The sequence below is a fragment of the Penicillium digitatum genome, chromosome 3 (genome assembly GCF_016767815.1).
Source record: "Penicillium digitatum chromosome 3, complete sequence".
NCBI lineage: Eukaryota > Fungi > Ascomycota > Eurotiomycetes > Eurotiales > Aspergillaceae > Penicillium > Penicillium digitatum.
In genome coordinates, this window is record NC_089386.1 from 705,642 (window position 1) to 717,138 (window position 11,497).

An 11,497-nucleotide genomic window follows, 5' to 3' on the forward strand; every position below is an offset into this window, starting at 1 on the left:
TTCGATTATGTGCGACCGAGGATTTTGTATTCTGCACGTTGTACACCATACGTACGAAGTATTCCTAGAATTTTTGTTTAACTCACAGCATCCCTTGCGCAGTTAACTACAAAATTAACAAAGCTTATTAATTGAGCGTCATGATCTTTATCAAGTGAGTTGTGTTGCACGGAGTACGGAGGACGTGAAGCTTATTCAGGTACAACGGAGATGTGGCTGGGTGGTGTGGCGGACATCTCCGAATGGAAAAATTAATCAAACGCAAAAAAAAGAGAAAAGAAAAAGAAATTACTGCATGTGATTGAATGAGAAAATGGGGCCACCCGTGAATTAGGTCATTGCGAAGAGGAACTTTGGTTCGCGATCATAAGGAAAGAGTCTGGATTGCCCATTTGCCATGGATTGACCAGCGCTAGATGTGACATTAGGTTCGTTTACATTCTATTTTTTTTTTTTTTTAAAAAAAATTTTGAAGAAAAAAGAAATTCCTTTAAAATCCCAAATAGGAAAGTAATTTAATTAACACGAAAACACAATCTGAAGTGCTCCAATTACGCAGACAGATCGAAGATCCTGGCCCCTCTCCTCCCTGCTGTCCATGGGCCTTTACTCAACTTTAAGCTTCTCTTTTTTTTTTTCCCCCTCTTGTCTGTTATTTCCCTCTCACACCTGGGGGAGACTCAAACCCCTCCCTCTTTTCCTCTTATACTTTCACCCACGTGAGATTGAATTGTGTTCTTGAACATTTTGGATATCATCTTGCGAATAAAGTCAGAATGGCCAACGATGCCGCTCACCGGCTGGTTGCCAGGGACTCGGTAAGCCCTATCGCACACCTAGGTACGGAGTAGCTGGTCCTTTACTAATGATACTAGAGCAATGGCCTGCAGGACACCACGCCAACACTGTCTGGCCTACTCACCACCCTAATCCCTGCCCTCATCTCCTTCGTTGTGATGGTGTTGCTCTTCGTCATTCTGCGTAAGAGCAATCGCAGAATGTATATGCCCCGAACCTACATTGGATACCTTCGTCCCTCGCAGCGCACCCCCGAATCTCCGACCGGAACTTGGGACTGGATCAAGGCCATGTACCAGCTACCCGACACGTATGTCCTCCAGCATCACTCAATGGACGCCTACCTGATGCTTCGTTTCCTCAAACTATGCTCGATTATGTTGTTTGTGGGTTGCTGTATCACTTTTCCCATCTTGTGGCCCGTTAATGCCACTGGTGGCGGTGGAAAGATTCAACTGAACAAGCTGAGCATTTCGAATATTCACGAAACTCAGTACGGTCGTTACTACGCGCATTGCTTCCTCGCCTGGATCTTTGTCAGCTTCATCTTCTTCATGATCACCCGCGAGCACCTCTTCTATATCAATCTACGCCAGGCATACCTTTTCTCGCCTGCCTATGCTGGCCGCCTCTCGTCTCGCACCGTTCTGTTTACGACCGTTACCCAGGACCTTTTGAATAAGGACAAGCTTCGCACCATGTTCGGCCGTGACAAGGTTAAGAACGTCTGGATAGCAACCGATACTAAGGAGCTCGAGGAGAAGGTCGAGGAGCGCGACGCTGCTGCGATGATGCTTGAGGGTGCGGAGACCAAGCTCATTGTGCTTGCTAACAAGGCGCGCAGCAAGGCTCTGAAGAAGCAGGGCTCCGCTGAGAGCCCCGAGACTGACATTGGCGATGGCCAGTTCGATGATGAGTCTGGCTCCGTTGCTGCTCGTTGGGTGGAGGCCAAGGACCGTCCCACGCACCGTCTCACGATGCTCATTGGTAAGAAAGTCGACACTATCAACTGGGCCCGCTCGGAAATTGAGCGTCTCTCTCCCGAAATCGAGGAATTGCAGGCCAAGCACCGCGCTGGAGAAACCAAGCTGGTCTCCTCCGTCTTTATAGAATTCTACAATCAGTCCGATGCCCAGGCCTCCTTCCAGTCTGTGGCCCACAACCTTCCCCTGCACATGAGCCCTCGCTACATTGGTTTAGATCCCACTCAGGTTATCTGGTCTAATCTCCGCATCAAGTGGTGGGAACGCCTCGGTCGCTACGCTGGTACTCTTGCTTTTGTTTGCGCTATGATCGTCTTCTGGGCCATTCCCACTGCAGTCGTTGGTGCTATCTCCAACATTGACTCGTTGACCAAGATCGTTCATTTCCTGAGGTTTATCAATAGTGTGCCGTCATGGATTAAGGGTGTTATTACCGGCCTTCTGCCCACCGTCATGATGGCTGTCCTCATGGCACTAGTTCCCATCATCCTTCGCCTGATGGCCAAGCTGGGTGGTGCTCCCAGTTTGGCCGCCGTTGAATTGACTGTCCAGAACTGGTTCTTCGCTTTCCAGATCGTTCAGGTCTTCCTGGTGGTGACCGTTGCCTCATCTGCTACCAGTGTCGTCAGTAGTATCATTCACAACCCCTCCTCGGCTGCCTCCCTGCTGGCCCAGAAGATCCCTACTGCGTCCAACTTCTACATCTCGTACATCATTCTGCAGGGATTGTCTTTCAGCGCCGGTGCTCTTCTCCAGATTTCCAGCCTTATCCTGGGAAAGGTTTTGGGCCGGTTGCTTGATAGCACCCCTCGCAAGATTTACACTCGTTGGTCAAGCTTGTCTGGTCTCGGATGGGGCACTGTTTACCCCTCCTTCACTTTGTTGACCGTTGTTGGTATGTCAAATCCCATGATGCATTTGGTTTAATTATGGTACTTACTTTTGTTCTAGCAATTGTCTACTCTTGCATTGCACCACTTGTCATGGGCTTCGGTACCATTGGTCTTTACCTGTTCTACTTCGCTTTCCGGTACAACCTGTTGTACGTGTCGAACGCAACCATCGACACCCAGGGTCGGTCCTACACCCGTGCTCTGCAACACCTCACTGTCGGATGCTACCTGTCTGTGGTTTGCCTGATTGGTCTGTTCGCCATTGGCACTGGCGCCAACAGAATGGCCCTCGGTCCCCTGATCCTGATGATCATCTTCTTGGTCTTCGTTATCCTGTTCCATATCTCGATGAACACCGCCACGGATCCTCTCCTCAACTACTTGCCCAAGAATCTAGAGGCAGAGGAGGAGAGTCTGCTCGCTGCCGAGAATGCCAACATCAGTACCTTGAACGAAAAGTCTAAGATCGAGGACCTAAACGGCGCCAGTGGCTCCATCTCGGCCCCCCGCGACAGCGGTGTCGCCAACATGGACAACGGTCTCGTCGACTCCGCCGAGAAGGGTCTCACCGAGAACTCGTCGCAAGCGCCCAAGCCGAACGTGTTCACAAAGTTCCTGCGTCCGGACCTATACCACAACTACTACCAGCTGCGCAAGCTGGTTCCCGGATCTTCGGAGGTCCCCACCTACTCTGCCGAGGTTGAGCGTGATGCCTACTGCCACCCTGCCATCAACTCGCAGCCTCCTCTTCTCTGGATTCCCCGCGACGCCCTCGGAGTCAGCTCCCAGGAAGTCGCGCACACCTCCCGGGTCATCCCCATCACGGACGAGGACGCCTATCTTGACGAGAACTGCAGGATCCAGTGGAACGAGGAAAAGGGCCAGCCCCCTATCTACGAGGAGAAAATTGACTACTAAGCGCCATCTCTGCGTTCTTGGTTTCCATCCGGTTCTCGTTCGCGTTGGAGTGTCTACTCAATGGTCTGTCTCACCGGCCAGCGAATGCACTCTGTTCATATGCCTGTATACCGGCATGCCATCTCCAACCCGGTTTCTTCTGTGATACCCAGCCGGCTAGTCCACTTGACTCGCTGGCTCTTACTCGGGCTGTTCTATATCTTCGTCCTCTAAGATTGGCCGGGAGGTTACATAAATCCCGGGCCTTTCGCTTTTCGTTTCTATAATCTTTAAAGTAATCAATTGGTGGTGTTTCTTCATGTCAATGTTATATTGCGAGGATTTTGCCATGAAATTGAAACCTTCTCTTCCAGTATTTGTTGCATGATGTATCACATTCACCGGACCACTTTTGGTTAGGGCTCTGAATGATATGAATCACTCTTCCTCTCTCTTGCTACTACTTGCTCCCTTGCTTTGACTCTCAGTAGATGTTTCCCGGGGCCTACAATGAGGTGGCTCTCGCGATTAAAGACGGAAGACGATTCAAGATTTGAGGGCTTGGGATTTTTCAAGTCCTCTACACGGTTGATTCTTTTTTTACTGACTTCGAGGACATCTTAACAGACCACCTGGAAGGCCATCCGAAAAGAACCAGTACGAACACTTTGGCATGCTCCTATATGGATCGGATCATCAAAGTCTAACAGGGGCCGCCGCCGTCTTTGCTTTTCTAGTCTAGTGGAATTCATGCTCTATGTAGACTATAGACTATTGACTACAAATGAGTTTAAATTTTTATCAAGTCAAATGAATGTGCATGTGCCTGTCCAGGAAAACCATCAGGGCAACGCATGAGAATAAATGCCCCTTCGCAGCTGAAACAAGCCGCTGCTTAAATCCATCGATCTGCGCCTTTACCTGCTCCTCCACATCATATTTTTTTCTTTCTCATTCCTTTTCTTCGTCATCTGCTAAATAACCTTCTAATCCTCTTCCAAAGAATCCACCACGTTAAGGATCCCTGTTTCAACACACTGTGCCCAGGTGTGGGCATGGTTGTTTTCCTTGCTAGTCAAAATGGAAAATCCACCATCTGGCTTTTCATGGATATCCCCAGAGAAACCGAGGATCTCCTTGAGCGAGTCCGCACTAAACAGCTGATGGATATTGCGGGTCTTTTCTTTCTGGAGATTGATCATCCATGTGTCAATCGATCCTTTAGCCACAATCTGGACGTATTCCACAAGGCGCGGTTGTCCAATGCGATACAGACGACAGTACGCCTAGCAACCTATCGTTAGCTTTATAGTGACCTTTCAACCCTTTTGAAATCCCAATATCGACTCCTTTACCTGGTCTTGAATTGCTTCATTCCACCAAGGATCCACGAGGATGCACTTGTTCGCCATGGTCAAATTGAGACCGACACCACCAGTCTTCAGGGAAGAGATCATGATCTTGATGTCTTTGTCCTTGCCGAATTTCTCGATTTGTTGATCACGCGAGGTGGGAGATACCTTTCCTGTAATCTAGATCGAAGTTAGTAATCTGACTCGATGGGTGTTTCTTCTTCCAGCCTTGACATACAATTGCGTATTCCCAGCCCTCTTCATCGAACATGTACTGAAGAATCTGAACAGTCTTCAGGAACTGAACAAAGATGACGATTTTCACGTTTTCATCTTCTTTCATCCACTTTGCGATGAGATCCAGAATCGCTGTAGTTTTTGCTGAAGGCATGCGATTGCCAATACGTGCGACCCAATCATCCGCATCCTCAACGGGCTCATCCCACTCATCATCTGAAGGATCTCTATGCAGAACTTGTTTCTTGAATGTTGATCGAGGACGCTTCGCGAAGATATTCTTGCCCTTAGGCTTCGGCGTGGACTGCTTTCTCTTCATTGGCGAGCCCTTCTTTGGTGAAGTTTTTGGAGAATCATCGGAATACCCAGCCTCCTCAATAGGTTTCTTACAGGAGCTGCAGACTCGAGTGGCAGTGTCAATTTTTCCGTCTTGGTCAGGAAGTCCGTCGAAGCACCCTTTGCAGTAAAGATGATAGCAGGATGTGATAACAAACGGCCGGTATTCCTTCACAGTCTCGATGCAAAGGGGGCAAATCTTGTACGAAAGCTCCGCATACACTCCCTCTTCTTTACGGACCTTCATCATGTGTTTGTGATATATTCCAAGCAGCTCGGAAAAACTTCCTGGAGGCTTTGGTCGGGGGGCAACCTTGTCTCCCATAGCCAGAATCAAGCTGATGATGATTCCAGATGGGGTCTCAGCAACACCTTTCTCTTCTGCCATAGCTTTGAGCGCTTTGATCACACCTTGATTAAGAACGACCTCGAGGAACTTCTGAGCGAGGAGCGGGTGGCTCACAAACATTCTCAGCATTGTAATAACGGCCAAGATGCATCTTGTTGGCCGTTCTTTCGTTTGGGCCAAGCCTTATGGGCTGTGTTAGCGCTGAGTACTTCGTCACCAATGTTTCCAGACCTACCAGTGAGCATCGCAATGCCAACATCTTGAATCTCTCGATAAAGGTGCCTCTCAGCTTGGCAGAGCTCAACCTCCACAACCCTGTTAATAATGCCGGGAAGTGTCACGATAGGCCTGCCAAGTATCTGGGTACTGTATGTACTGCGGTGCAGTACGGTCTCAAGAATTTGGTCCAACCCCTGAGTAGAAGGTTAGCTTTGGATTTTGAAGCAAAGGCTCCGCGAGACTAACTTTAGAGTACTTCTTCAAGAAGGTCTGATACTCCATTCTTTCCGACGTAAAGATGAAATGGAGGTATGGGTATAGTTCTCCCACGCCGCTAGAGGAGATAGTCAGTACAAATATTTCAGTCAGTTCAGAGCGCGCCATCGGAACTGATTCTTACTTGTGCAAAGGCGTGCCACTCAAAGCCCATTTGAATTTGCCATTCAGGGCTCGGATAGCAATCGAGGTGGCGGAATCCTTGTTCTTAATGGAATGTGCTTCTGCGAAGCAGAATTAGAACCAACAGCAATCGATCTCTTTTAATAGTAACGCCATGTACTAACCATCAAGGACAATTCGGTGCCACTCAACCTTGTGGAGAGGTCCAACCCTGCAATTGAATTCTTCTTCCCGCCAGGCTTCCAGCTCTTCAGGTGTCTTGATCGTAACTGGTGGCTTTAGCTTCGGATATGAATTGCAGACTTGCTCATATGTGGTGAGCCTATTAGAGTCAGTGGCAATAAAAGTCACTGGTTTCAAAAATCGTCTTACACAATACGTTTTTGTCGCATCGCCTTCGCGACATCTTGCCGTCTCGTTTGTGAACCAGCAAAATGCTCGAGGACGTCCTTGCTTATCTTTTCTACACAATGCGTAGAGATCTGATCGAGCCTATAATGCTAGAGGTCAGAAACACAACCCTTGTCTTTAGATCAAAGAGTGAGACATACCATTGTGCAACCAAACTTCTCGGCACAACAATTAGGGTGGGAGCTTTTGAACGAGGTGGGAACTTTTCGTTCGCGATAATTGCTTCCGAAAAGGTAAGCTTTCTGATACTGTGTCGTGATCATATTCCTCGTTCTTACCGAGAGCTGTAAGTGTTTTCCCGAGGCCCATTTCGTCGCAGAGCAAGCCTCCATTTGGCTCTTCCTCCGAGCTTTCGCGGTCGAGCTATGCAGGTCAGCTCACCATCATGTCACAGCCCCTATATGGTCAAGCTTACCATCCACGCAGCTGCCTTGAGCTATTTCAATCGTTAGTCACGTATCAAGATTGAAATTGATTAAATCAAGAGTCAAACCTGATGATGCTTCAGCAAAGTGTTGAGACCCCTAACCTCCCAGTTCATGGTGACGATTTTCGCGGAAGGCGTGAACCTCTTGGAGCTCTCAATCAATTCAGCTACGTCTTTTTTGGCCTGCAATCGGTCATTCTTTGGAAGCTTTGCAATCACCTCCGCGAGCGCTTTCGACTTGTCCTTTTTCTGGGACCCAGGTACATCGCTCGCATTTGCATTGGCGTTTGCAGTGCTCAGAATCTTGCTGCTCATCAGATCTTTGACCTTCTCAGTCAAGGCGACTGAGGTCTTGGCCTTCTTTTTTCCTTCTTTCCGGGGCCTCTTCTTGGTTGGCTTCGTAATGTAGTCGATGGGATCAAAATCGCCATCATCGTCAGACGACCCCGAGTCGGAGTCACTCGGGAACTGATCATCCGAGGCAAATTCGAACTCCTCGTCAGAAGAAAGCTCATTGTCGGATCGTTCGTTTGAGCTTGTTTCATCTAGCGGTCCCTCTTCGGACCCTTTGGACAAATTATCTGGCTCGGGGTCATCGTTGTCTTGCACTTTTGAATCGGGGACGAATGCGCGCAGTTCCTCGTTTGGCTTAGCAGGTGGGGTGCCGATTTCAAGATCTGGGACGTTGGCCAGATTGTTTGGTGGACAGTCTGGCTCAGCTCTCACCTGCGTATTATTGGAATTATTTGAAGTCTCCGATGGGGTCTCCTCCGATGGGACCTCATTAATTAGGAAGGCAGCGCTTTCAGTTGGTTGATCCATTTCGACGGGTTGTTGCATGTTCAGATTGCGAGACAGATCAGTGGCGCTGCCGGAAGATTGGGCAGTGAAACAAATGGGGAACCCTCACCGTATTCTTGACTTGGGTAAGGAGAACTATGATGAGGAGAATGAAAGATTTGGTGAGGAATGTTGAACAGAAAACTTGCAGATGCACGCACTCGAGATTGGGATGAGGCAAAGGACCCCGGTATATTATCCTAGGGATGAAGTGATGACTCGAGTGAAGCAACGCAGAGCACGAAAATGAACCTGGTTGATATAAAGAAAACTTTTCAAACGCAGTCGACGACCACAGTCCAGTTGAGTGGGTTGAAACAGCGGAGGGCGAGAGAACGATGACTGGAGATCACAGAGTCGGAGATCGCAGAGTTGGACGATCAAGGAGCACATGTGGAGAAAGATCAGCGTTCACCAATAGAAGGAATAAGAGATACAGATTGGGTACGGAGTAGAGGAACAATGAGTAAGTGAATGATGATGAATGTGATGATGACAGAGATGGCGAATAGATGCCGATAGAGTAAAGGAGAACAGAGAAAAGTTGAGGCTTTTATATATAGAATATTCAACTAAGAGAGACGGTTCATAAATGAGAGGAAGAGGTAGTTCGAAGGCAAGATATAGGATGCCCTCGAGAGATATCCGAATTTGATCAGGCAGGTTCAATGAAGATCATGTTAAGATGAAGTTTGTTAAGACACAAGATCTTCTACTGTTGGTAAATGTTGATGAAAGGATTGAGTGTTAACTAGAGAACCGATATCCAGGGACTGTATGGATTGAAGTACAACAAGGACCACTCGACATGCTCTTCTCATCAGCATCTTGTCTGATATTGTTCATGATAGCTACCGAGATATATATTAGATTCAGGAGTTCCCCTTTGAGGCCCAGGGCGTTGGTTATTAAGGTACCCTATCATCTATTTGGGCCCCAAAACCCCCGAGCCGGTCATCGTCCGATTGTTTCGCCTCTCTATGTTGCATCTTTTGCCCTAGGGTGGTAGTTATAAAAGGGGTTTACTTCCTTCACACCATATAATCTCCCTGTCGCCTTCAAATTCTCGTTGCAATAGGATTCTCTAAAACAACGACCAACCCAAGCCACTTATTACCTAGTTACTTTGTTTTGTCATATATCTAGGGAGCCATAAAAGGCCTTCGTCCCCTTCGCAAATTCTTCCTCTCTCCTTCACACACCCATTGCAATTGCAACCCCCCTCCCTTTTCACCAACACGAGTTGACACCTTTTCGATCTTCAATCTACCTCGTCAGAATTTGTTTCTCTTCCCCAAATCCTTGACACCAGCAACATGAAGGGCTCAAACGAAGAAGAAATCCACAAGGACAGAGCTGAAATGGCTCAGTCCCAGTTCAAACTGAGTGATCGCCACCTCACTTTCGGACTCCATGATGAGATCCAGGACATGTCTTCAACCCCGTCTTATCCTCCAGCACAGAGCTCGGGGAGTGAACAATCGACTTCTGGTCAATTGAACTGCCCGCAGATCAAGAAAGAGTTCCCCAAGGAGAATGAACAGGGCATGAAAACCTGGGGTAGATACAAGCCGTTGACCGTCAACCAAACACCCAATATCAAACAGGAACCAGAAATTAAGGTGGAACCCCAAGAGTTCAACAATGCAGAGCAAGTTCAAGGGCGTTTCATGATTGATATCACAGAAGAGGTCGACGATTCCATAGCTCAAAAACGGCCTATGCCGCGTGCCAATTTCTTGATGGCTCTCCACCAGCACCACAAGGCTGTGAGAAAGTCAATTGAAAAATTTGAATGCCCAGTTAAAAGCTTGTTCGTGCAAGACGATGATTCCTCACGTTCTATCAGCTCCAATACCAGCGACCCATCCCTCGAATTAGGGGAAAATGACATTTCTGGGTAAGTGCCAATCAATACGTGAGAAAAATAATAATCTGATGAATCTAGATTCAATGAATACAAGAAACAATTTCAAAGCCTGCGATCTCCTTCGATCGAACAGCAGATTGAGGATGAAAAGCGGAAAGAAGAAGAGCTCGAACGAAGAAGAAAGATTAAAACTGACAGGCTTTGTAAACTGAGTGTCCAACTGACATCGGAACCGGAGCCCGAGAGTGAGAACAAGTCCTCTCCTGGCTCGGAAGCACAGTCTGAACCCAAAGATCCTCCGTGCAAAGCGCAAAACGAGACAGATTTGAAGAAACCTGCTAAAGGAAAGCTCGCAATTACACGAGTCGCAAAAGCAAGGGTTCAAAAGGCCAAAGAAATTGGCCTTGCTCAGTTGCTTTCGAAGAAAGGGGCTCGAAAGCAACCTACGCCTGAAACCGAGGAAGCACAAGCACCTGGCGCAAAGGGACAGCAGAAGACATATCGATATCCGCCCACAGTACTGACAAAGAAAGAAATCCGAAGTATTTTCCACAACGATGGTGGGTTCAGAAAAGGGAAGGATTCGTTACCCCCCGGGTTGGTCTCCACAGAAAAAATCAAGCAAAAGGCCTTCAGAGAGATGCTTGCCAGTATCCCAGCCGCAGAGAAATCTGGAGCACGTGAAGATTTATCTATTCTGGATGAAGCCACACGGACTTTCAATCCATCAGCAAGGTCAGACGGCCAAGGAAAATGGAAGATCATAGTGCTCTAATAACAAAATGATAGGCGTTCTATCGTCTTTGGCGTCTTGGCCAACAGCGCGATGTCGAATGTGTCATGCTCATGGTCAACCGTTCCATTGATGATTGGATGGAGATGACCCAGAAGAGAAAATCCAATGAGATCAGTGAGGTCATGAGTCAAAGTGTGCTAATGGACCGAAAAACTATCAAAAAACTCCTGGAGATGTTTGGTAAAGTCACCGATGACCCAAAGGTCGGATTTAGGGTCCAGTTACCGTCCAAAGATGCGTGGACAGCCGCACCCAAAGCCACCGTCAAAGCTATTTCCAGCGGAAGATCTACTAGATCTGTGCCTGCTAAGTAATGCAGCTAGCTTGCTGTAACCATTACAGCAGAGGCATGGGCAAGAGAATGGAGAGTGGAACACCAAGAATGAAAAAAAAAAAAAAAACTAAAAATTTTGAAAACAAGAATCCCACAAAACCAAGGAATAATATGGATCACGGCACTTTGTATGGCAGGATGGATTTGAGATGAGCTGCTTATGGCAGAGATGAGCATTCAATTTGAAGTAGAAGTCCTTTCTAGGAGACTCAGTGTATTTACAGAGCAAGAGCGATGCCAACTTTTTGCTGGTCAACATGAAACACGCCCGATATCACAGTAGGCCTAAACTACAAATCCGATGAGGACACAAAGACTGCTAGCTGTATCTGTCTTATTGGGAGCATCTGTGGAAG

The 11,497-nt window shown here is 47.7% G+C and overlaps 3 protein-coding genes across 3 annotated transcripts; 2 read left to right on the forward strand and 1 right to left on the reverse strand.

The window, feature by feature from the left end:
• Positions 1–776: 776 nt before the first annotated feature.
• On the forward strand, positions 777–3,592 carry Pdw03_7807 (DUF221 domain protein; the record flags this gene model as incomplete). Its single annotated transcript, XM_014677470.1, has 3 exons — positions 777–818; positions 876–2,676; positions 2,733–3,592. 3 exons carry the CDS (start codon positions 777–779, stop codon positions 3,590–3,592), a joined length of 2,703 nt encoding a protein of 900 aa, XP_014532956.1.
• A 965-nt stretch (positions 3,593–4,557) lies between these two features.
• On the reverse strand, positions 4,558–8,123 carry Pdw03_7808 (SNF2 family helicase, putative; the record flags this gene model as incomplete). Its single annotated transcript, XM_066101771.1, has 12 exons — positions 4,558–4,857; positions 4,927–5,103; positions 5,162–6,027; positions 6,081–6,258; positions 6,311–6,398; positions 6,465–6,564; positions 6,628–6,785; positions 6,836–6,955; positions 7,015–7,096; positions 7,153–7,237; positions 7,290–7,310; positions 7,368–8,123. The coding sequence occupies 12 exons, from the start codon at positions 8,121–8,123 to the stop codon at positions 4,558–4,560; spliced, it is 2,931 nt and encodes a 976-aa protein (XP_065956854.1).
• Positions 8,124–9,457: 1,334 nt separating this feature from the next.
• Pdw03_7809 (Helicase, C-terminal) lies at positions 9,458–11,121 on the forward strand (the record flags this gene model as incomplete). The annotated part of the gene is made up of 3 exons (XM_014677472.2): positions 9,458–10,041; positions 10,090–10,528; positions 10,801–11,121. The coding sequence occupies 3 exons, from the start codon at positions 9,458–9,460 to the stop codon at positions 11,119–11,121; spliced, it is 1,344 nt and encodes a 447-aa protein (XP_014532958.2).
• Between the last annotated feature and the right edge of the window lie 376 nt (positions 11,122–11,497).